The sequence below is a fragment of the Ambystoma mexicanum genome, chromosome 3p (assembly GCF_040938575.1).
Source record: "Ambystoma mexicanum isolate Mex_15411 chromosome 3p, UKY_AmexF1_1, whole genome shotgun sequence".
NCBI classification, from domain to species: domain Eukaryota; kingdom Metazoa; phylum Chordata; class Amphibia; order Caudata; family Ambystomatidae; genus Ambystoma; species Ambystoma mexicanum.
The window spans coordinates 1,181,923,587-1,181,950,452 of NC_090925.1; the positions used below are offsets into that span (position 1 = coordinate 1,181,923,587).

Consider the following 26,866-nt stretch of genomic DNA (forward strand, 5'->3'; position numbering starts at 1 on the left):
GTAAACCATTACTTCTTAACTTCGATCATCTAGATATAGAAATGATAATTGGAAAGTTTAAAAACAACAGAGCAAAAGTGGTCCTGATGGCATAACAAACAGTATATTTAAGGATAATCCTGTCCTGGACAGAATCAATTTTGGTCCCAATTTCTAAAAAGGGAGATTGTGCAGAACCGTCCTGTTATCGACCAATCTCACTCCTTGACAATTCATCAAACATCTTTTCTAATCTAGTACTGAGAGATTTAAGGGTGTGTGAGGAAAAGATAAATTTACTCAGCCCGCTGCAGACGGTGTATAGAAACGGTGTAGGTACAATAATCAGTCAGCTAACATTGAATGCATGTTTTTCAGACATGGGAGCCAACTCAGGGTGCACCCTATATGTTGCAACAGGGGACCTAACATCTGCATTTGATAATGTCAATATCTCCATATCTCCAAGTTGTGGTGCAAATTGATAAAATGGGACATAGACCCCTCCCAGTTGGCAATGACCCAATTTGTGTACTCAAACATCTCTACAGTGGTGAGACTGAATACTGCGGGGGAATTATCCAGTGAAATCTGACTGAACAAAGCATACCGCAAAGCTGTGTGCTGGGACCTACTTTTTTTATTTCTATCTGGCCGACCTGTGGGAGGCCAATAAAGAGTGGGGTGGATACGTACCCACATGGTCATGTTTGAAATTGAGGTATATCGCTTTTGCCGATCATATCCTCTTAATGGATTACACCCCGCGGGCCTCCAGCACAATTGAATGGGCTTGATAAATATTTGAAAGCAAAATCTTTACAAATAAATACTGCAAAATCTTATGTAATGTTAAGTTCCACCAAAAGGAAAGAAATATAAGTGGGAATTAACAACTCAGCAATTAAGCAAGTCGATTCATTTAGGCATCTTGGCTATGACATTGCAGTAAAAAAACAAAGAGAAACTGACAAGGTCCGAATTGACGATAAGAACGCCTACTGCTTTTCATTGTTGAAAATGGCAAGAAGAAAACTATGTGCTTCCTCTGTGGCCCCTTTAATCGAGTTTTACAAAGTTAACACTTCGCCTATTTTGTTGTATGAGTGTGAATTTAAGAACATCCCCATTAGAAAAGTCTTCAATGCATTAGAAGGAAAGATCTTAAAACAAGTGCTGAGGCTTTCGTGTCAGTTCCTATTAGCGTAATAAGACTTGAATTGGGTCTAACATCTTGGCGGGCTCAGTACATCACCAGAAGCATTTCTGTGGTCCGCAGTTTAGAAAAGTTTGATCAAAATTCCTTCGGGTTTTACCTTAATCCCTTAATAAACCAAAACACTAACATATATTTGAAGAAACTGAAAAAATGATGTGATAACTTTGCTATAATGACGGATCTGGACGGCTCAGAGTCAGAAATAGTTTTTAAAAACAAAATAAAAAGGTGGGATAAATCGGAGGATGTTTCGTATCTGAGTCACTTAAAACTCTATAAGGGCAAGGAACTAATGTATCTACCGCCATCCAACTTAAGATCCTTCCTAGCCAAATTCCCTAGTTCACACTACCGTGACTAAGAAGGGAATTGCGAATGTGTAGAATGTGTGATTCCAATTTGACTAAGTCATTATTCCATCTAGTAAGGGAGTGTCCAACTGTTTTGAGTCATAGGATAAGTTATCTGGAACGGTTTATTAATTCACTATTCACAGTGTTGACCACCGATTTATGGTACCGATTAATGACATCTACCCAATTGAGACTACCTTAGTAAAGAGGCTATTAGAAATATTTGCCGAAATTGACAAAGTTACCGAGCAAGGAATTTTGGATTGCAAGGAATTTTGGACTTGGCTAAAGCTATGTAATTCTTGAGCAGAAATTTAAAAGAGTATTATGAGGTTACATTATTTTATTTGAGTGTTGGAACCGTAAAATGTTGTTACTGTAATTTTGGTTGTTTATCTTATTCTTCTTTTTGAGTAGCATGATAATTGAGAAATTCTGTATGTGAACGTAAAAAATACGATAACTGTTTGTGTAAGTGTACAATTTGTATAAAAAAAACACAATATAAAATAAGAGTTCAGGCCTCAATATGCCTTGCTGCTGGAAGCAGTGGAGAAATAGGTCACCATGACAAAGAGGTTGTAGCAGGAGTGTAAGTGTGACCCCCTCCTGTGTAAGTCTCCTCCAGAAACAACCTTTTCCTCACAGATCAAAAGGTACATCACATCACTACATTGGATGTAGAACACCATGGACACCACCACCTGAGCTGTTGTAGCCAGATTGGCACAGCCTATGTTGTTGAGCCAACAATGAAAGTCAAAAAAGTGTCAGTACTTACATGAGTACAAAGAGCCACCAAATCAGGCCAATTGCAAACTCTTCCTGAACACAATGTGCAGGGAGAAGGCAGGGCCAAACTTGGGCACCAAATCATTTTGGTCTTGTTTGCATGTGCATAAATGGGAAGAAGTAAACAATGTGAAGTACACCCCTCTCCACACCATCGCACAAGCAAAATACCACTGCCAAACCACACAATTTCCTGTGAAAATACTGCACCTGTGACATTGCTCTGGGCACCAATAAATATCCCCATACAAGAATAATGCATACAGTGATCCTGCATTTACTCAGGCAGGTGTTGCTGAAGCATTTTAGTGTGCCAAGAAAATGTAGACAGCATAACCTTGATGCTAACCCGGCTACTTTATTGGCAGTAGGCCACCTAAACAACTCATTTTTGGAAGACCCTTGATTATGACAGTTTATGGGAAAACTCAATCACAAATGAGAAGGTCTGTGCCATTGTTCTTTCTCTCTGATGGCTGTGCCAGAATTGTAAAACAGATGCATGGCTATGAAATAGAATGGTATTTAAGCAGTCTAATGACCAAACATTCCATTTCAACACAGATGTGTGGACCAGAGGTCAGAGCATTGAATACATGGCTATCACAGCACACTGGGTGTCCTTTCCTTCCTCTCTCATACAACATTTTCCAAGCATGGGGTTTAGGGCAGAAGTTACGGGGCATTGAGATCTGGGAGAAACTGCAGGAGGTGTCGGCACATTGCTTAATTCCTCATAATGTGCCGTTGGTCTTTGCTGCAAAAGACATTGGATCAAATGGACTTACTGTTTTACACTTTAGCAGGACAATGCACATCCTCTGCTTGGTGGATGACCTTTACCTCAATGTCACATACTTTTTCAGAAATGGTCAGCTTGTGAAAGAAACGGTCTCTATGGGTAAGAAGATGAGCAATCATTTCTGTTTGGCCTGCTATGCCATAAAGTGCACTGCGCCAAATGCAGGGGCCACTGAATAACCTGAAGACCTCAGTTGCCACCAATTGCAACTGTAGGCTACAAGAGTAGAGCAATGTCATCTCAGATTACTGAAATACAGCAGAGCTCTAGATGGAACATGTTGGCACTATGTCAACTGCAGTCTAGTGACTACTCTGTTTTACGACTTTTAGGCAAATGGTGAGCAACCACAATGCACCATTCAGTGAGTTTCCTCCTTTTGTGCAACTGCTTGAAGAGAAAGAATGCAAGCAGCTGGAAGAACATAATCCAGTCCAAATGTGCAAACTACCCCGAAAATGTGAAGATCAAGATGATTGCATCAATTGGCAGTACGTTACAGATTCTAGTTGCACGCTTTCAGAGTAGACTGAAAGCCCATCAGGCAGAGATGCTATTGGACACCCTCCTCAGTGACTTGGGGTGAGGAATCGTCATCTGACATGAGTGTAAAAGCCCTTACTTTGGATGATTTTTATTAAATAATAAAATTATGTGGGTAATTCCATCCCAGAAAGCTTCATGCCAAAAGCATGGTGCCCTATTGATTCAGTATCCTTGATCTATAGCTCCTGTTTTCCAGTGGTATAGAACACTGCAGTAGAGATGGTGCATTGAAATCTGAACCTCTGATTCCAAACTATAATAATTATGAAATGCTACAACCTGGTGGCAGGATCATTTTTTAATATATGCCATACATAGGTTTTGGTATGGCGTCTGGTAGTTCACATAATAATTAAAGCCACATCTAATTGTTAGCATACCAGTGTCACCCTTTTGAGCTCAGACCATATACAAGAGGATTTGTGAATTCCAAGCATCATGTCTGCATTCCTTTGAATGAGACAAAAGGCAGGATGTGTGACTCTGGAATCTCTGGTGGGATGGGTAACTCTTCTCTGGAGAGCATTGCTTCAAATAATCACTTCAATATTAAATGCCTGACTCACACTAAAGGTGGCACACCAGGGTGCCATTGAAGCTGCAGGCTGAGGGAATGTCAGAGTTAGAGCAGTTAGAAGCCTCATTCTTTCTTTGCTGAGGGCGTTTTACCTTAATGTCCTATTTCACTTCCTCTGGAACAAGACACTTTGAGTATTACATCAAGAGGCAAGGGTCAATTAATTCAGGTACATGGATTGGATCCCTTAAAGCACGCTTGCATGTATTCAATACCCTGGGGCCTTTTTGCAAAAGCCCTCTGCCAGAGGTGAATACAGGTGTTCAAGTGCAGACAAAATCTCTATTCCCTACCCATTCCCAAGGCACATTGTGGCAACTTTACTGAGTACCAAGGCCTATCACTGTTTTTGCATAACTGCCAGGCTGGGAGAGCAGAGACTGAAAAGGACTCACCTTGCGCTAGAACCACCGCTAGTTGAACTCACAGTATCTAGATTGCAAAACAGCCAGGTCTCCTGTTTTCATTGCCAATTCCAACCATGTTCTCCGGCTTCAAACCATGAGGACATACAGTGCTGTCTTCTTCAAACCACTGTTGGTGCATCATCGAAATGGTGTGATGCTGCATCACCACAAAAGAGCCTTGTCACCTGTCTGGCTCGAGCAAAAGAGCACTGTTCAGACAACTTCTAACTGCTTCATCATTAAACCAAGATTTGAACTGCCAGGACTTTGTATTGCCGATCGGCTTGAACCGCTGGAGGATTGCATTTCTCATCAACCTGAACCATCACTAATCTGCATTTCGAGTCATGCTTGATAATCAAATCAACTCCTGGTGATCAATACATATGCATTGTTGGGTGCCACCTTTGCGCCACATAGAGCACCACTTGAGACTTGACTTTACACAGACACATCCGGGGGTCAACGAGACGCACTGCTGTTGATCTTGGTTTGACACTCAAGCACCAAAATGTAAAGCCTTGTTCAACACCATTGAACCACCTAAGAATTGGAATCTGAAACTATTGGGAGCCTCGTGCCTCCATGGTCCATTGTGGGGCCGTTGAGACTGTTTAAGGCCCATGTTGCATATTGTTTCTGAATGAACATATCCTTATCAGTGACATCTCTCCAATTCTTGCCTTTTCCCCTCTGCCAAAGTATCCAGTGTGCCTCCATATATTTGGTCTGCAATTGCTGTCTTATTTTATAGGTGTGAGCTTCTATAGTGTTTTAACAGTTTGTTGTATTATTGATTTGTATAATTAAAGCATACATGTTTTCATAGAACCGTCATAGGAAATATATTTCAATTCTGGAACGTCTGTACTATTGCTGTTTGGGTGGTTAATGTCTCATATTCTCGCCCCGCCTAACAGAATAGCCTTCCATCTGCCCACTTTACCAGAAAAGGTGAAGTTGTTATAGATCTTGGCTGTGCCTGTTTAACCTTTACGATTGGGATCACTGTTGGTTAAATGAAATGGGGGGCTGAGTAAGCGATATAGCCACTACTCATCCTTGTACTCTTGTAGATCAGAAGTCATTTTGTGAAACCTGGACAACTTAAAAAGACAAGTCATCAACACGAACAGACAGTGAACCCTAGTATGCACAGATGTCTGATGCCTATCCAATGGGCACTTCACTTGTAGGAAAAATTAAGGCCCAGTACAGTAATGGTACAGATGGCAGTCCATCTGACCAGCAGTACTTTACATGTTGCTGCAGTATCAATGAGCTGCATCCGCAAGGAGTAGTCCAATAGCGATTGTTGTGCAGCTCGAGCTATTGTACAATAATTTAATTGCAGAAGACGATCAATATCTACTCATAGCCAACAAACCATCATCGATTATGATGATGCTTTGTTACCTGGTACATGCCAGACACCAAAAACGTCTAGTGGGGAGGTTTCATGTTGTATGTGGTTCCAAAACAGTCAGCTCTACTAGTGATTGAGCGGTCGGGGACAGTTGCTGACTTAGGCATCCCCTTGCGTATTTTACCAGTAATGTTTTTTGAATGCTACACAACGTATCAACTGTTATCAGGTTCTTCCACAGAGCACAGCCATCAACAAAGGTTCATGCACACTCTACCACAGACAGCTGCCACGCCTTGAATTTTATAGTCTCTCTCACAGTATGTATATGCCTCTCTCTCTCTGCCAGTTCTCATGCATTCCAGCAGAGTGTAGTAACACAGTAATACCTTTGTCACCCACTATTGTCCTCAGTTTCGACCACAGGCGGTTGTCACTCTTGATGGTGGGGTCAATCCGTGTGAAGCAAGTCTCTCTTCATTGGCTGCCCCCTTTCAACCCTGTGCACAGTGACCTACAGGATGGAAGGATGGTACAGGGTCATGTGGCCCTCAATGTTAGCCATATCGACCCGGGTAGACCATCTCCTCTGGCTTAGAAACATCATTCATTGCAAGCAAGGGGCATATGTATGCCACACCATGTGGTCCCAGGGATCTGCTAAAATGTGGGCACTGTAAGTGGCATGCCATCTCCATCTGTTTGTTTGGGTGGAGCCATATACAGGGGCCTGCCTATGGCCACAGATACCAGTGCCAGCTCCAATGTCTCAGAAGCCTCCCTTGCCGACGGGCCATCAAAGCTACATGATCTGGGACCATGAACCAGTGCCTTTGAAAATCATGATGTACCCACCTCCTCACCCATCATGGTCTTCCTGATCTCACAAGATGAAACACAGCTGTGCATTCTCTCCTCCCACCTTCTACCATTTCCATTGTCATGAGTGCACTTTCTCATCAAAGAAAACCAGGCAAAACAAAAGCACTGTAAGAACCCAAAACCCCAAAAACCATGAAAACCAATAACACCCTGAGAACAAGTCAACTGGACACGATAGAGCCTTACACAACCCAACACAATGACAAAACTTCACAACAGCAAATGGGGAGATAACCACTACCTGGCCCGTCTGAAGCCGTCTCTCCTCATCCTTTCACCTCCTTTCCCCTGTTCAACCCTGGCAATGTTTCTAGACAAGGCAGATCTATGAAAGTCTTGTCAACGCAGGTTCTACCCTGCTCATCAAGAACCATCATGAACCATCGACACCCTTGCTCCAGCCGTTGCTGATTTCTGCAATCACTCCTTTGCCACTGGAACTTTCCCCTCCATTTTAAGCACTCTCTAGTGCACCCCCTTCTAATGAAACCTTCGGCCGATCTTGCCTCTATGGCTAACTATCACCCGATCTCCATCACTTCTTTCCTGCGCAAACTCTTGGATGAACTGACCATCTCCCAGCTTAATCTACATATTGAAGCTGTTGGTTGCCGCCATGACCACCAGCCAGATGCACAGAAAATGCTCTCTGGAAGACCTGTGAAGACTTGCTCTCCAATCTTGACTCTAACCTCCCTTCTGACCTCATTCAACTCGATATATCCTCTGCTTTTGACATGGTCATCCACCCCATCCTGCTCAATAGCCTCCGCAACAACTTTGGTATTACTGTTCCGTTCCTGGCCTGGTTCTCACCGACCAACCCTCTCAGGTCCAACTGGGGTCTTTCCTCTCTTCTATCACTCTCTCTCTAATTGTGGTATTCCACAGGGGTCTAATCTCTCTCCCTGGCTCTTCAAACACTGCCTGGCACCTCTTGCCCACTACTTCGCTTCTTTCTGCTTCAATTTTCAATGTTATGTAGGTGACACTCAGCACTCTTTCAGGCTCCCCTCATCCACTTCTGCTTCTTCTCTCAGACCAGACTGTCTGGCCGTAATTCAGGAATGGCGTGCCGCCAATGATTTCTGCCTTAATGGCAGTAAGAATGAGATCCTCCTCATTGGGACACCCGCTACCTCCTTTCCTCTCTCTCTCTCTGGCTGCCCACTCTGGGCCCTCTTCTTGTTCCTTCCTGTGAGGCTAAGAACCTTGGTGGCATCTTCAACTCCAACCTCTCGTTGTCTCCTCACATCTCTGACATCTCTAAGAAGTCAAACTATCTGCTGCACCTCTTCAGTGCTATTCTTCCTTTTCTCACTTTCCCAAAGAAGCTCACTGTCTCCAGAGCACTGGTGCTCTCTAGGCTGGACTATTGCAACAGCCTCTTTTTAAATCTTCTTGCCTCTACTCTTCGACCTTTACAACTTATCCAGGACAGCACTGTGAGACTTGTCCTTGGCCTCAAGCCCGGGTATCGTATCTCTCCAGCTCTGAAATCTCTTCACTGGCTCCCTGTGGCTGCAAGGATCACCTTCAAGACCCTCTGCATCATCCACAAGGCTTTATGGGGCCTGGGGCCACTCTACCTCAAACGTTCTCATCCAAAGCATCTTCCTTCTCAAGATCTCTGCTCATTCACCTCCAACTCTCTGACGTTTCTCCAAGCAGAGAGTTGGGGGCAGATATATCTCTTCAGCTGGGGCCTCCCTCTCGAACAGCCTCCCTGCCTCTCTCAAACTTGAGCAGAACCACCTCTGGTTCCAGAAGCAACACAAGAACTTCCTTTTCGCTTCTGCTTTCTCTCTTCCTCTCCCCTGCTGATGCACATGACTACTCCACGCACTGGTCACCTGGACACCCTCTGAACCCGGGCCCAGTCTCCTGCATGTCAAGTGCCTCTGGGCTGCCCAGCACTTAAGGGTCTGTATCTGCAAACTGTGGGATGTTTTTACCCATGCATCCGAGCCCTACCTCAAAAACTGTGCAGTACTGGCATTGAAAACATCATGATGGCCAGAGCTTCCCAGAAAATGCCCAGGGAAATGCATGAAGAATAGGCTGCCACCCATTTTTGCCGATGTTATGGGCACAGAAGGGCACTGCCTAAAACCCCATTGGACTACCCACACAGTAGCCTGAAACCATTGGGAATGGCAATGCTGATTGCCAAGAGCAACCTAGAATTGTGGGGAATTCATTTTCTTAAATCCCTAAAATGGGTGCATTACCAGTACTCACCACTATCAGAAAGCCGGCGTTTTAAAACAACACCAGACTTTTTTGTGTAAAACTGAATAAATGAACCCAAAGCAGGCCAAAGAAAGACTTACTGAGAGGTGGATCCAATGTAAAGTTATATTCTGAAGTGACTTGAAGGTTTATAACAAGACTGGCTGAGCTGTGGATTTCAGCAGTTTAAGTAAATTTGGACTGAAAGACACTAAAAATCTAAATGTTTAAAAGAAATGAGTGACCTACTTTTGAGTGTCACATAGGTTTCAATTGTTTAAAAGTCATAGTTTTGAACTTAGAATCAGCATTCTAGCTGCATATGTAAAAATGGTTAGTTTTATTTGAATGCAGAAAACTGGGTAACTAAAAGTGACATTAGCTGGGGCCTGGCTTAAGGAACTGAATTCTGCCCACCGGCTACCCCCGACAGGAGATGAGACTTGCACAACAGCTGTGTTCCCAGGCCTAGCTGCCTTTTGCTGTTCCCACCAAAAGGGATATGACACTTCTCTGATTGAATTACCTGGGCTCTGCAGGAAATTGAACAAAGCCCTGTCCTGACTCAGGCAAATGTTTTATTGGTGGGAGTCGTAAATGTGGCTTCCTCCTGGAAGGAAAGGGGAGGAGCACTGCATGTGAGAGCAAGCTGGCTTGGCAGAACTGGAAAAACCAGAAATTCAACCTTGTGCTGGGGGGAAACCACACCCCTTTGGGGCCAGAACATAACTCTAAAAAGATGGATCATTCATAGAGCGGACTTGTGAACATTTTATAAATGATACCATAATTCTTGTGATTTTTCTGCCCACATTTTAAAAGGTTTTTAGAACCGGTGGTATGATCTGGGGGCAAACTAGCAGTTAAGAGGGTATTACTTAAAATGTCTGCATGTGAAAAGTCTGATACTTCATCAATTAATGCCTGCATGCCTTGCACACATTTGGGTAAATTTGAGTAAGAATCCGATATTGGTAACCCGACCAAAAAGCACAAAATATTGCCATTTCTGAATGCAAGCCCCCAGGAAGAGCAGATTTGGACAGGGTATACCTCCTGTGATATGTGATGGGTGCATGTAATTTTAAACAAATGTGTACCTGTGCAAATATGTCTTTTTGATCAAATATAGATTGTGTGCAATTTGACAGGGGAGTGTCCTTTCTGAAAGCCATTAAATGACATCATTCTGACACACAATCCTGCTCTCCAGTGAGAACGCAAAGAATTCTCCAACCTATCAGAACTCTGAAGGGGTTGGGCCTAGAAAGCTAGCCCCTCCACCCACTTTAAAAACACATAAAAGCAGACAGTCAGGACAGATAGGGACATTCAATTCCATTTGCTGCAACGCGCTCTGCCAGACCACACAACATCCAGAAGATACTAGATTCAACACTTAGACTTTAAAACTCCAAAGAACTTGATTCAGAACTCAAAGCAAGGGCCTAAACCCACAAACTGAGAACTTGTCATGACTTCAGTCGGGCGGCGTTTCTTTTCCTTATGGAGACGCCATTAACAGTTCCACCACGTCTGACGGCCGTCTGAGAGCACCGCTCTAGTGTTTTTCCAAGATGGCCGCCGGCGTTTACTACTGCCGGCTCATTCTGGCGTTCCTCGCGTTGCACCTTCACTGTTACTCTGCGTCTTGAAGGTAACGCTAGTGAACCTTTCCTCCGTGTGGTTTTTCTCCTGTGTTCCTTCCCTGTTTCCCGTCTCCCTTTGGCCTCCCGTTTGGATTCCCGTTGCTGTCTCGATCCGTACGGCTGTACTGGTCTCTCTCTCTCTCTCTCTCCATTCCATAGCCCTTCTGACTTTCGGTCTGTTTTTCCCTCACCCTTGCTGCCATATCCTTACCTCCTGGTATTTCCTTATTATCTGGAGTTTTATTGTGCGCCCTCCTGGCTTCAATTGGTGCACTCATCACAGCTGATATTCTGGCGTCTCGTCTGCCTTCTGGTGATACTCCATTTGACCATCCCATCGAGCCATCCTCCGCTGAAAGAATATTCTCCTGGACTACGCTTTCAACTCTATCCTTCACCAGAACATCTCTGCAGGGTTTTTTCTGCCCCTTTGGGCTTTTTCCCTGCTCAGGGGCTGGCTCCCAGGAGTCCCCGCTGTTCGTGTTATCTAGTTACCTGACAGTGTGGCATCCCAGGGAGCTCGCCCCTACTTACGTCAAAAGAAAGAAGTAAAGAGGACTGATAAAGTACAGACCCGAAGACGTTCTGGGAAGAGACCGGAACTACAAGAGAGGTCCACAGACGATTCAGGTGAGGAGGAAGGAGGGGATCGTTCGACCAACCGAGATAAGCTTGACAGAGTGCAACGCCCGACTACCTCCATGGCTTCTCTCGAGCAGTACCAAGAATTGGTGGCAGCCATTCAGGGGCTTACCATAGAAGTGCAATCACTCCGGTCCGAAAATCAGTCCCTGCGACAACAGGTAGCAGCTCGTGAGGATGCTCGTGGAGATCTTCCTCCCCTCCCTTTACCTTGCGGGAAATTCAACGGAGATCCAAAGACTTTAAAGGTATTCTTGGATGCCTGTCAGTTATATTTCACCTTCCGCCCTCGTACGTATGAGACCACCAGGGCTAAGGTGGGTTTCTTAGTGTCTAACTTAACGGGAAGTGCCTTGGCATGGGCTTCACCGTTGGTATTACAGGCTGATCCAGCTACCGCTCATTATGATCAGTTTGTACAGCTCTTTAAGTCTCGCTTTGAACGACCCGAGGTACAGTATGCCTCTTATGAAGCAATCATCGATATCAGACAGGGTACGCACGACGTACAGTCCTATGTTACCTCCTTCATGCAGCTTGCCACAGATGCCGGATGGCCCGAGACTGCTCAACAGACTTTGTTTCGGCGCGGCTTACAAGAAGAGATAAAGGATGAACTGGCACGTATTGCACGACCTCAGACGTTTCAGGAACTTGTATCTCTCGCTCTTCAGATTGAGTATAGGTTGAGAGAAAGAAGACAAGAAAGAAGACGTCCACGACCTTCTCCTCTAACCTTCTCCCCAAATCCTTCCAGGGAACATTCAACCTCTTCTACTGTGGAAGAACCGATGCAAATAGGTACCACCCGAGGACCTTTAACAGCCGAAGAAAAAAAGAGAAGAAGAGAACTAGGTCTCTGCATGTATTGCGGTTCTAGCAAACATTTGCTCCGAAACTGCCCAGAGGTTCCTCCACGCCGACCGGGAAACGATATACCCCGAACCTAAACAGGGATAGGTTCGGGGGTGCTGGGATGAATCCCTGTACTAACACTTTGTCTTCTCTTCCCCGTGAAGATAATCGTCTGATGATATTTCAGGTTAAACTGTCCCGGGATTCTTCTACCTTCTGGGAGGCTTTAGCCATGCTGGACTGCGGGGCAGCAGGGAATTTCATCGATGTATCCTGGGCTCAGGAGAATGGCGTGCCCATTGTCCCAAAGAATCTACCCATTCCTGTCGAAGGGGTGGATGGCCAGCCTCTGTCCTCAGGACCTGTTACTCAAGAGACTCTACCTCTTAGGGTCGAATTGTTCCAACATCATGAGGAAATGACATTCGACCTCATTAAAGCAGCGCATTTCCCGATCATCCTGGGGATTCCGTGGCTGCGTAAACATAACCCGAAGATCGATTGGTCAAACAATACTATCCAGTTTCAGTCGCAACTTTGTCTTAATGAATGCCTAAACTATAAATATTCCCTTGACTCCATGCTGGCAGCTTCACTCCATCAAGTACCGGAACATTACCAGGAGTATGCAGAGGTCTTTATGGACCAGCAACCCCACTCCCTTCCTCCTCACAGAAGAGAAGACTGCACCATTGAAATCCTACCAGACGCGTCTGTTCCTTTTGGAAGGATGTTTCCCCTATCCTTACCCGAGCGGAAAGCTCTTAAGGAATATCTAGACTGTAATCTACAGAACGGGCTTATTCAGGAGTCCAGATCACCCGCTGGAGCATCACTATTCTTCATCCCGAAGAAGGGGTCTTCGGAACTCCGTCCTTGTATTGACTTCCGGGGCCTAAATCGCCTTACCATAAAGGACCGTTACCCTATGCCGTTAATCAAAGAGATATTAGAAGCGGTCCAAGGCGCTTCTGTCTTCACAAAATTGGATCTCAGGGGTGCGTACCACCTGCTCCGTATAAGACAGGGTGATGAATGGAAGACGGCATTTAGGACTCCACTAGGGCATTTCGAATATCGAGTCATGCCTTTTGGTTTGGTAAACGCCCCTGCTATATTCCAGCGCTTTATGGATAAATTGTTTGCCGATCTCCTATTCTCTTCAGTGGTGGTATACTTGGATGACATCCTCATTTACTCTTCCTCTCTTCCTGAACATAGAAGACTCGTCAGACAAGTGCTAGAACGTCTACGGGAAAACAAGCTACTGGTTAAACCTGAGAAGTGTGTCTTCGAGGCCTGTTCGGTGTCTTATTTGGGTTTTATCCTCTCCCATGAGGGTATTCGTATGGATCCTTGCAAGATACAAGCAATCACCCATTGGTCTGCTCCAAGAAACGTTAAGGAAGTTCAGCGTTTTCTCGGTCTGGCCAATTTCTATCGCCAGTTTATCTCAGGTTTCTCCAATAGGGTTCTTCCTATCACATCACTCTTGAAGAAAGGAGTTGTCTTCATTTGGACAAAGGAAGCGGATTCTGCTTTCCAAGCTCTAAAGGAAGCATTTACCTCGGCTCCCATATTGGTACAACCGGATCAACTTTTTCCTTTCGTTGTGGAGACGGACGCCTCTGGTGGAGCCATAGGAGCCGCTCTCTTGCAAAAAGGGAAGGACGGACTTGAACATCCTGTGGCTTATTATTCGAAGACTCTGACACCCAGCGAAAGAAATTACTCAGTCATCGAAAGGGAGTTGCTAGCTATCAAACACGCCTTTGAAGAATGGCGTCATCTTCTTCAAGGTGCCATGCATAAGTTTACAGTCCGTACCGACCACAGTAACCTTCGAATACTTCAACAGATGGAATGTCGCAATGCTAGACATGCCCGTTGGGCTTATTTTTTCTCTCAGTTTGACTTTGTGATCACCTATCTGCCAGGCAAACTGAATATTTTAGCGGATGCTCTGTCACGCAGTCATGGGTCAGACAATGAGGCAAGTTCCAGCCACGAATTATTGTTAGCTGGCAAAGAAATTCGGACTGTGGCAAATACTTTTTTACGCGAAGTCCGGTGTGAACAATACAGTGTACCGATGACGACTGAAGTAGCCTCTAAGTTGGAAGAAAGAAAAGGGATTCTTTTCAAAGGTCAAGCCTTGTACCTATCCAACAAAAGACACCAACGACTGGCCCTTTCATGGTGTCATGATTCACCCATGGCCGGTCATAAGGGCATTCGTGCCACCAAGGATCTGGTGTCCAGACTGTTTTGGTGGCCGGGTTGGAACCAAGACGTACATTCCTATGTATCCACCTGTGCCATATGTGCAACCAATAAGTATCACTCATCCAAACCCTTAGGTCTTCTGCAACAGGAACCTGCACCCAAACAACCATGGACCCACGTGTCAACAGACTTTATCGTGGACCTACCTAATTCTGAAGGGAACACCGTCATCATGGTGACTGTGGATTCTCTAAGCAAACTGGCTCACTTCACCCCCTTGAGAGCATTACCTACTGCTCCTGAAACAGCTAAGACCTTTCTGAAAGAGATTGTGCGACTTCATGGCCTGCCAGAGACCGTGGTGTCGGATCGAGGTCCTCAATTCACTTCCCAATTTTGGGGTATCCTCTGCAAACAAATAGGGATTCAACGAGCCCTTTCATCTGGGTTCCATCCTCAAAGTAACGGACAAACGGAAAGGCTCAATCACACGCTGGAGCAATATCTTCGATGTTTCTGTAGCAGAAAACAAGATGACTGGAATGTCTTTCTCCCTATGGCTGAGTTCACTTATAACAATACCAAACATTCAGCCATTAATATGTCTCCTTTTTTTTGCACCTTTGGTTATCATCCGAAACATCTGCCATTGGCAGAGATTCAACCCTCAAAGATTCCCGCTCTTGACCACCTTCTGAAGGAACTCAATGACACTCATGCACTAGCCAGTAAAACCTTGGACGCTAGTCGTCATACCTACAAGGTATGGGCTGACAAAAAGAGGAAGGCTGCACCTTCTTGGTCGGAAGGGGATAAGGTTTGGTTGGCCACTAAATTTCTACCTCGCTGGACACACTTAGGGAAATTCGCACCAAGATATATTGGACCTTTTCGAATCATAAAGAAGGTAAATCCTGTTGCATTTCGCCTTCAGTTACCTCCCTCTCTTAAACAGGTGCATCCCGTGTTCCATACCTCTCTTTTGAAGCCCTATCTTCTGGATCCATATAAGAGAAGATCCAAGAGACGATCCCAGGATGTGTCGTCTGAACCAGCTGAATATGAGGTGTCACATCTGGTAGATTCCCGTTACCATCACGGTATTCTACAATATTTGGTCCACTGGAAGGGTTATCCCATCGAAGAACGGACATGGGAGCCTGTGAGACACATTCACGCCTCTCGACTCATTAGAAAGTTTCACAGACTATATCCCGGCAAGCCCGGGGGCCCCCCGTGTAGAAGAGGGCATACTGTCATGACTTCAGTCGGGCGGCGTTTCTTTTCCTTATGGAGACGCCATTAACAGTTCCACCACGTCTGACGGCCGTCTGAGAGCACCGCTCTAGTGTTTTTCCAAGATGGCCGCCGGCGTTTACTACTGCCGGCTCATTCTGGCGTTCCTCGCGTTGCACCTTCACTGTTACTCTGCGTCTTGAAGGTAACGCTAGTGAACCTTTCCTCCGTGTGGTTTTTCTCCTGTGTTCCTTCCCTGTTTCCCGTCTCCCTTTGGCCTCCCGTTTGGATTCCCGTTGCTGTCTCGATCCGTACGGCTGTACTGGTCTCTCTCTCTCTCTCTCTCCATTCCATAGCCCTTCTGACTTTCGGTCTGTTTTTCCCTCACCCTTGCTGCCATATCCTTACCTCCTGGTATTTCCTTATTATCTGGAGTTTTATTGTGCGCCCTCCTGGCTTCAATTGGTGCACTCATCACAGCTGATATTCTGGCGTCTCGTCTGCCTTCTGGTGATACTCCATTTGACCATCCCATCGAGCCATCCTCCGCTGAAAGAATATTCTCCTGGACTACGCTTTCAACTCTATCCTTCACCAGAACATCTCTGCAGGGTTTTTTCTGCCCCTTTGGGCTTTTTCCCTGCTCAGGGGCTGGCTCCCAGGAGTCCCCGCTGTTCGTGTTATCTAGTTACCTGACAGTGTGGCATCCCAGGGAGCTCGCCCCTACTTACGTCAAAAGAAAGAAGTAAAGAGGACTGATAAAGTACAGACCCGAAGACGTTCTGGGAAGAGACCGGAACTACAAGAGAGGTCCACAGACGATTCAGGTGAGGAGGAAGGAGGGGATCGTTCGACCAACCGAGATAAGCTTGACAGAACTCTTCTCAGTGGGCCTCAGCATCCAGCAAACCTAACAGCGATAGCAGCATCCAGGAGCCGTGCAGATCAGCGCTGGGTCCAGAGAAAGCTGTGCAGAAAGATCCAGAAGCAGTGCTGTACCCAGAGAAAGCAGAGCAGTATCCAGAACCAGAGGCAGAGCTGACCCAGACCGCTGTCCGCAGAACTAGAGAGCTGACCCAGACGCTGTACGCAGAGACCGTCCGTGGCGAGTGAAGAAAACCTGACCAGATCCGTGGCGAGGCCCATTCTATTTCTAAATATATTGTGAGTACCTAACAGAACTGTGCAGAACCAATCTCTTAGTTAAAATAATATAATTCAATCTATTTTAATCTAACCAGAACTGTCTCCTAACTGTCACCTGTCATTTGCAAAGCTGTCACCTGTCATTTCTAGTTGCTAGCTGTAACTTGTCACTTTGAACTTTTAAAATTTCAAATCTGAAAAACGACCTTTACCATATCGCTCATATCTCCGTGACCGTTTGTCTTAGAGACTTGCAGTAACTTCCCTCTGAAAGCTGGGAATCTTGGCTTTTCAACGAACCTAGAACCGCATTCCTATTCCCTATACTTTTGCCGCAATCGCGAAAAACACACTCGCGAATTTTACCGCGATTTGCAAATTTCTCCACGTGTGCAAACAGCAGCTTCCTTGCTTTCATTTGCCAAAAATTCGTTTAACCTGCCAATCATTCCTAGAACATTGCTAAAGTAAGCCTGAACTAATTTAAACCAACTAATCCTCAACCTGAACCTCCAGAGGGAATTAAAATCATTTTAGCACATTTTGCAATATATTGCTATCACATTTTAAAGCATTTTGAGCCTGTGTAAAACTCATATCTATTCTCCTCTAAGCTTGCTGGGAAACTGGAACTCTGTATTACATTGTGATTGTATACCTGAACCGTGTGCTCTTCCTTCCATCTCCTTACATTGTATAGGGGGGGTGAATTGCCAGAGAAAAGTGATTACATTGTTTTGTTGAAATCATATTGAGTATTTTCTGTATTGCATTTTCATTCAACATTGCATCCATCTGAACTTATATAAAGCATTCTCTACCACCTTATTCTTCTGTTCCTATTCACAAGTGTGCTAGTGCCAGACTATCCATTATTGATTACTGCTCAGATTAAGTGTGATATTCAATTATTAATTTATTATAAAGTGTGATATATATATATTGTTTAAATTCTCAAATAAACCTTTTAACTTGCAAAACAGAACTACTTCTTGGCTCAGTGGGGTCAGGGGGATTCCAAGAGAGGGGTGTTATATAGGGGTAGTCATCCAGAACGCATGAACTGGACATAAAGATATATTAATAAGGGTTTCCATTCAGTATCCCAGACTAGGCATTGACTTAGCTGTAGTGTTGAATTGAATCCTCTTACAAAACCTACAGTCCCTTCTCTCTGCACATATGAGCCACCAGCTGGCTGCACTTGTGAGTTAACTGCACTTTTCCCTCTCTCCCCCGGCACTTCTCCGCTTTCCTCTTCCCCGCACTTGCATGATCTGAATGACACAAGGCCTAGTAAGATCGTTATTTTCTCCTCCCTTTGTTTACCTCTCCTTGTCATGCCTAGAAATACTTGTGTACAGGAGCGTTATAAATGCCATATGATATATACATATAATATCATATCAGAATAAACTTGAAAAGGTGCATTGGAGTTAGGATCCGAGGCAGGAATACATTTTATTAGGAGATCCACTGCGAAAAGGAACAAGGAAAGGACATGGCTTATATTTTTCTATTTCTCTATGGAGGGAACTAGAAAAAACAATTAACAAAAGCTGAGACAAATGGGCTCAAACATGGATAACAAAACACACCTTCACACAAGAAACTACACAAAACGAAACACTTAACTAGTAACTTTGTTAAGAGTTAAGCTCTAAACACCTCAAACTACTTGAAACAGGCTTCAGGTGTGACCCTGCTTTATGTACACCTTCCCTTGCAGCCTAGCAAAACTCCCAAAGGAACAGGAAGAGAGCTGGACATTTATTTAAAGCCCCTGACTTCTTTCAAGACACGTTAGGACTCTGAATTACTTAACATATTTGTTTGATCTTCCTTTTATAAGATTCTAGTGCTTCAAATGAAAGAACAGACCCAATTACCAAATCAGGAATTTCACCTGAGAACTAAAGGGATGGAACATCTCTAGCACCTGCAATCCCACTGGAGCTCACTTTTGAAGTCCTCATACTGTAAATGGAGGCGCTAATAACTCAGTGACACCTGCTGTAATATCTGCATTCATGCAATGGGAAATTTTCATTGTTTCTGATGTCTGTTGCTCTATGCCTTAAAAAAACAGCTTGATTTCATGCCAGGATAATATGTTCATGCATTCATATCCCTGGGAGCAAGGGAATCCAATTCCTGTATCCAAATAATTTCTCATTTAGGTCATCTTTTACCCATATCTCCACTTCGTGGGCTGGGTAAGAACTTCCAACATCTGAAAACGTAGGTATGATACATTGTATTAACATGCCAAAAAATGACGTGCTATTGCAGATTTTAAATCACTGGTGCGAACATTGGAACTATGTTCATTCTACCTTACTCTAGCTTTGCGTGTAGTCTGACACATGTAGTATAACTCACAAGGGCAACGAATATAATAGACCCCATTAGGGGTTTCTCAGGTTGCTAAATCTTTTTGCTGAATTTGTGACCTGTTGTAAGCTTGAAAAACACCCGGTATGTTAATTCCCTTGCTCCGAGGAGTATGAATGAAGAGTTTGATTATTCTGTGCTCTTTTAGTAATTTCGAAATTTTTATAATTTTTGCTGTTTTTCCATTTCATTATATTTTCGATTTTTTTTGTATTCTTTATTCTTATTTTCAGTTCATTCTCTGTTGTATTATTTTTCTTTATATTTTACTGTTTTTCTCAATGTTGATCTCTTAAGTCTTTCTTCTTTAGGATGATTGTTTCCTTGTTTGTCCATAGGTGTTTATTTCTTCATTAGCTCATAGATACATTTTTTATGTCGGGAGATTGAATATGATTTAAAGGTTTGGAGACTTTTGGTGTGGTTTAACACGTGTTCAATATTTTAATATGTATTTGTTCTTTATCAGTATTACTGTTTACTATTATTATTTCCTTCCCTTCGAGTAAGGAGCATTTGTACATTCAAAACACAACACATATAGTTATTATTCATACCTAGTCACATTTTTTACGTTATGTTGTTAGGAGCTCCTTGAAATATTATTTACAAGAGTTGTTTTATATTTTCGGGATCACCTTTTTCTGTCATATGTTACAGAAGGTTCTTTTTCCGTTTCCACCAGCGGGTATAGAGGAAGTTGTGTCTTGTATTGGTGCAACTGATGTTCAGAGATGTGCAAGCTCTTGGCGAAGCAACCGAGAGATAAAGTGGGGTATATGTTTGACGCTGTTTCTGGGTGCTGCAGTACTTTGTTTTGTTTTAATCTGTTTTGTTGACCGAGATTGCAAGGTGAGTTGTTTATTTTTGGCTGTTCCTCAAAGAGTATGTTTGTGCCTGTTTCTTGGGTATGAACTTTACTTATTTTGGAGAGCTATACATGAGGATATAATTGGAGACATAGATGCCTCCTTTACAGATTGCATTTCATTTTCTGTAGTGTTCACACAGGTTTAACACTGGAACATGGAAATTTAAGTACAAACATCTCATGTGCGCCTGTAACTCAGAGGGTAGTCGGGCATGACTAATTTATATTTGGTCATATACTTGCACTCCTTTTCTGCAAAGTTATATAACATCACGTTTGATTTTGGACATAATGGCACCCTGACTTTGTTTTTGTTCTTTACAGTTCTCTGCCAGGTTCTGGCAAGCACTTTGGATCATTATTACTTTATATTATTATCACTCTGTGCTAGCCTTTGTGTGATAAATTGATAGTTGGGAAGATATTCCCTGTGGTAACCACAGTTTCAATTCACATGGCACGTGAATTGGTTCTGTGTAGGTTTGTATTCACCTAGGTGCTATACCGGGGTAACATATATCCCTTTTTCTGTCGTTTGATTTTATCCTTTGATCTTTTCTTTTTGTTCTCTCTTTCTCCATACCTGTATGCTATATTTTTACTGCGAGTATGCACCTTGATCTCATTTTTGCTGTTACATCTCATTGTGTTTTTTTCATTATTCATTTTATATGTAGTGTACCATTAAGTTTTAGATGTGTTTCACACATTTCATTTTGGTACTTTGATGTGGTATAGGTGACTAATTTGTTGTTTTCGTTTTCATATATTGCAGATATATGCTCTTGATAAAGGACGACACGTCCAAAATGCGTAGAGCAATATTTTTTTGCTGTACAGAATTTGAATTTCAAATGGGCTTTGGATGGAAATCATTTCGACGATGTTTGTGTGGTGAATAAAGAGACACACTTTACTATTATTTGCAAAAAGGAGTGTCTCTGTTATTGGCCGTGTGTTAGAGTGCGGAGCCTCGTGGAGGTTTCTTCCACTGAATCTTGGGCATCAAGGTTTGCAATCATTGGCTCATGGTTGATTCGGTCTCTGCACCCTGAATTGTAGAACTTAACAAATATTTTACATGTTATTTTGAATTTGATGTGCATCACGGCATATATGCATTCTGTTCACGTTTTATCATAGCTGTGCGGACCAAGGTAATGTATGGCTCGTGAGCACTACGGACTAACCAGATTTTCAACAAACCTCTAAAGGAAAAATCCTTCTATATTTACTCAATGAGCATTCACTATCTGTCTCTTTTTCTTTCCTCTCTGTCTCTTTTTCTTTCCTCTCTGTCTCTCGTTCTTTCTGTCTATGTAGATTGTGCACATTATCCTAACTGACACACAATAAATCACAGTATGATTTATTCCAACTGACTCTGTACCCAGACATCAAGCGAGTGACAGTAGATCATCAACATCACCATTTAGATGCCAAATTGTGACAATTGTTTGCATATGTGAGATTACCTGTATCAGTATTCAGAGGAAATGGGGTTGAAAGTGAGGTCTGCGATGGCTGGAACAGGAACTGATTCCCAGTTAGTCGCTAAATTAGTAAATGTAATCCAGTAATAGTTCAAGTAATTACACACCTCCTAATCAAGTAATGGACACATTTACACTTCCATGACTATTTACAATCACATTTATACAAAGGCTTGTACATCATGTGCTAATGGGGTTCCTTTTCTTTTATTACTGCTGTTAATCATTGCAAAATGAATAAGAAATTCACAGAACAATATACAGCTTTGGAAAAGCAAAACCAAACAAAATCAAATAACCAAACAAAAATCAATTCCATAAATATATCATTAATCCAACCCAAACTATTTCTATGCGCTGCTCTTGGTTATAGGTGCTTAATCCTAATTGCCCCCTTACACATGTGTCAATGGAGGCTTACTATCAACGTAAGCAGCTAGGAGCATCCCTTGACTTCCAATTTCAGGCAATCAATCTTAGAGCTCCGAAAATGGTTCTAAAAATAAAGGGATATTATGGAGTGCGACTATATTGGGCAACTTGAATAGAATGAATTAGAAAGTGAACTTTGTTGTTGTACCCAATGTTGCAGTTGACCTTTATGCAACCAGAACCCAAAAGTGACAACGGTCGAAGAACATATGAATACGGTCTCTCTCTCTTGCAAACCATAGAATGGGACCACACATGCAGTTACAAATACCACCTGTTGATCTTGGACAGAGTTTAAACCCATCCTGGTTGGTGCATTATAATGGTGCACCCGTAGAAAGGGGTTGTTGTTAACAATGATTAACTGTTTTGAAGGAAGGAATCCAACAAATCTGGTGGAAGCTCATGGAGTCATTTAACACAAGATAGGGCTGGAGACCATCTAAGGTTATCTGAAACCACATTATGATAACTAATAATGGTTCCTGTACCCTTTTGTCACCTTTGAGAAAAAGGTCAGCATCCCTTGGGAAGATGTCTGTAATTCCCATAATGTAGTAGAAATAAAAATACATAATTGTTAGTAACTGAGAATAGGTGTTAATCTGATATTTCCGTTAAATACCCTCAAAAGTGAGCAAAATATAGTTACATAAATGACCGAAAGAAGATATAACTTTGCCTGTACTGCCCCACCGACTTTAGCTAGATGATAGCCATGGAAAGGTGGATTCATTCAGCCGTGTATTTCTTTGTACAAATATTGTATTAAATTCCAACTACTGCACATTCGTCATGCATTCTAGTAATGCTATAAAAAAGTATCAAATTAATTAATTATATTGCATGCAGCAAACAGTCCCCAGGTAAATGATCCAAGAGAATGACAGAAACAAAATGCTACTGTCCAAACTATTTCAATTATTGCAGTTAAAAGAATGTGTATTATTACAAATAGCAACTTTCAACCTACACTTATAAACATCAAGGGTGGGATGGAGCAGCCATAAGCAGGTATAAGCTTGCTTGCAGTGCATGGATTACCAGGAGGCGTGTCCCACTTTATGAGCAATCTGATTGGCAGTGGCCCCACCTAGGGTGCTAATAGCAAATCCGTTTCCTTGAGCACCAAGTCCAAAAAGAGCGAGTACGGTTTTGAGCAGGGAAGGAACATTATCCATTCTGGAGATCGCTTCAGAGTATTGGCTGGTTTCTTTAAAGATGCAGAGGCATCTTTTTCACTTAACTTTCAGCAGCAAGTAGTATATTGGGTGCCACAACTTCGGCCAGCACAGCCATTGTTCTTACACACCTGCTCATTCCTTTGTCATCTGCTCGTTTGTCCATATCCTTGGGGATCTTGAAGAAAGTGCCAGCCATCCCTCGACTGGTATTGTGGGCTAGGAAAGAGGCTGAGTGTCTTATGTCATGTCAAATCAGACAGCAGGACAGCAAAGCGGGATGGGTGTTATCCAATCACGGAGCTCCCCTACTTTATTGGTTCATCTCCTCCTCATTCACTTCTCACCTGCTTGCCTCTGCCTACAGTTAAACTGGTTTTGTGTAGTTACATTTTTGTACATTTCGGTGAGTCTCTGCTTGTTGCTGCTGCATGCCCCATCCGCCCTCAGTGAGCCCCCCCCCCCTCTCCACACAGCATATTGTGTTGTGGAGGGTGCCATCAGAGACTTTAGTTATTTGAGTTGGGGACGTTTGTGAGGCTATGGGTCATGGGGCTGGTAGTGAGTGTTGGGGAACTAGCACTTCATTGGTGGAATGCCCCATTATGGAAATCCCTCCATCAACGGCACCCATTCACTTGAGCCCTTTTGCTTCTCTGCATCTATATGGGCCATACCATTTGCAGTCTGTGACAAGCAAGTCATGTATGTAGTTACAGGATGCAGCAACAACCTTCTGCTACTGTTGCTTCTCTCCATAGGAAAAGCAGGTTAACTGGTCATAACAAAGCAACATCGATTGACCACTCCACGTTCGAAGTGAAGCGCTGCCTTAGTTCTTCATCGCGTAATACATCTTTAGTGCTTGTACTAAATCTTGGCCAGTATCACTTCCTGTGCTTGGCTTGCTATGCTGTCAAACTGCAGGGAACATCTCCTAATGACTACAACTCTGTTATATATTGATGAAGAGGTTGCATTGAGGGTTTTGATGTTTGGTCTTGCAGTACCAGGTGGTGCAGGGGGTTTTGGTTTCTACTGTTGATACCATACCACAATTTAAAAAGGCTTGTTTTGGATGTTGAGCAGTAGGGGGCGCTCTCTAATTCTACTGTATTTGCCCAAAAACTCTGAAACTCTCTTGCACCTCGGATCAGGGATGAAACATCCCATGCCATCTTCAAGAAACCTAGCAACACCTGGCTCTTCAACAAATATGATTAATGTCTTTTCTCCAGCGCAACTTAACCCTCCCTTGCTCCCCATATGATTACGAAATGTCTTTTATTCCACTGTATATTGTACAAACGCTATGATACCCCAGGGTCTAGGTGTTACAAACATTTCAAAAATACTTAAATAATAAATACTATGCACCCTTGGCTTGTGCAGTTTCTAGGAACTCAGAGTACCTGTTTGCAGAGCTGGAGGTGCAAAAATGTTGTAAGAGAGTTGGCCTATTCTGCAGTCCCTTTTATGTTTGTTTTGTTGGAGACCACACCACTGTCCCGGTCTTGGGAGGATAGCTCAGGGGCAATGTGCTCGCCTTTGAAGCAGGAGATCCCTGGGTCCGCGCTTAGAAACCTCTGGTTATTAATCACGTTATAAATAACCTATCACAAAGAAGGATAGGATTATGGTGCTGGCAATCATTTTCAGCATTCATTTTGCACGTGGATTGAAGCATGGTAGTTGCTTCTTCGGGTAGTGAACACACAGAGCGCTTTTTCCGTGAAGTTTTCCCAATGCCATATGTACCTCTGACCTGCGCTTATTCAGAGAGATAGGTAAGCGTAGTCTGTAAAGTGCTGAACTTCTGTGGAACATATTGTGGAACGATCTGCAATGCTGGTGCTATGCCTTTGTCCAAGGTAAGAAAATGATTATATAAACTACGAGAAAAGCCAAGAGTGTATGCAATAGGTAATTCATTTGTCAAATGTTTCACTTGCTGCTGAAAGTTCAGTTAAGAAGGTGAAGTGTAATGCTCGCCTCACTGTATTGCCATAGAATCAGTGAACATTGATAAAAAGGAATAATCCGTGGTGCATCAATGCCGTCATGTAGGCCAAAAGGCTATTTGGTCACTGTCGCTGCAGATCTCATTTTTCCCAGAATCATGACTATTTCACCTTCTGAATAACCGCATTTACAGAGTTCTCATCAGGAATCGGGTCTAGTTTACTTTACAAACACACACATCATGCAAGAGTTGACTCAAATGAATTGTCTCAACCATACATACTTATTGGTAAAATAGTCCAATCACAGTGCACCTCCTAATATTTACTTTATTTCATTGACAGGTGGCGGGGTTCTTTAAAGGCATGTCTTTTCCACTGGTCAGCATTGCTATCTACAACTCGGTGGTGTTTGGCGTCTTCAGAAACACATTGCGGGTCATTAGCCAGCACCGCTATGGAAGCCCAAAGCATTCCCCGGCCACATCAGACTTGGCTGTTGCCAGCATGGTGGCAGGCTTTGTTTCAGTGGGGATTGGAGGGCCAGTGGACCTGGTCAAAATCAGGCTGCAGATGCAAACCCCACCCACTACAACAGGTAGGAACATGAGAATCTATTAACATGTACTTCATTTATTGGATCAAATATTAAATCAGCGTGTACATTTGCAGTGGAAAATGAGCATGACATACCACCAAGTGCTGCAAGCTAATTGTTGGGAACATTGCACATGCTGGAATTCCTTACATCTAATATGATGCTGATAATGTCAAACTCCCATGCCTGATGAACGGCTAAACCGCCCGAAACGCATAGTACACATAAGGAGCGACATTACACTTTTTAAATCACTGAAAGTGCTCTCTGCCCCTTGCAGGAGACGGGAGTTGTCTTAAATGTTGTATATACCATTGAATTGTTGCAAATATTTCACGTATGTACTCTTTGAACATATCTGTATGAATTCACACCAAGCATTGAAGTGATTGTCTGCATTGGTGAGCATCCTAGGCTCCTTTTGTTATTAAGTTTTGTTTTTATTGAAAAGTATCAATTTATTAATTAATTGTTGATTTCTAAATGTCTTTGAATTTATTGACTATTTATTGAATTCATGTACTACTCAACTGACTACGTCAGGCAAAAGTGTGCCCTGTAGCTGTCCCCAACTTTTGGTGGACCTCTCATCCCCACATTAGCTTTTTTGTAGCACCTATATTTCCTTAATTTCTCCCTCGATCAATTGAAACCAAGTGGGGCTTTCCACTCTGAATCTCTATAACCAGTGAGTGCACCTCTACAATATGTGTTTCTCACGTATATATCAGAAAGGCCAGTGGACCATAAAACCCAGTGACTAGGTATCATAATGGTGGCTCACGTTCACTGAGCAAGCAAGGTAGTTTATGAGAGAGACAGAATGATGATACTCAGTAGATGGGTGTAAGATATTTGAAGCCTCTTCTATGGCAGAGGTATATGTATATGTACTGCCACTGTTTTTACCACATCCCTTTGTGGAGAAAGCCTCATCTCTTCTCTGATAATGTGCTCTCACTGAAGGCAATGTCTATTGCACGACCTATATCGGTCCAGCTTCCCCACCTATGTAACTCCTTGCATC

General features: G+C 43.2%; 1 protein-coding gene across 8 annotated transcripts in view; it reads left to right on the plus strand.

Annotated features, from left to right (window-relative positions):
- Positions 1–26,866, plus strand: part of SLC25A48 (solute carrier family 25 member 48) — a 317,472-nt gene that overhangs the window by 109,177 nt on the left and 181,429 nt on the right. For all 8 annotated transcript variants that reach the window (XR_011304518.1, XR_011304520.1, XR_011304519.1 and 5 more), the window contains one exon: positions 25,587–25,839. Coding sequence is in view for 5 of the 8 variants with exons in the window: in XM_069652593.1 (XP_069508694.1) it covers positions 25,587–25,839 (253 nt within the window). In the remaining 3 variants the exon portion in view is untranslated. The remainder of the gene's footprint in view (positions 1–25,586; positions 25,840–26,866) is intronic.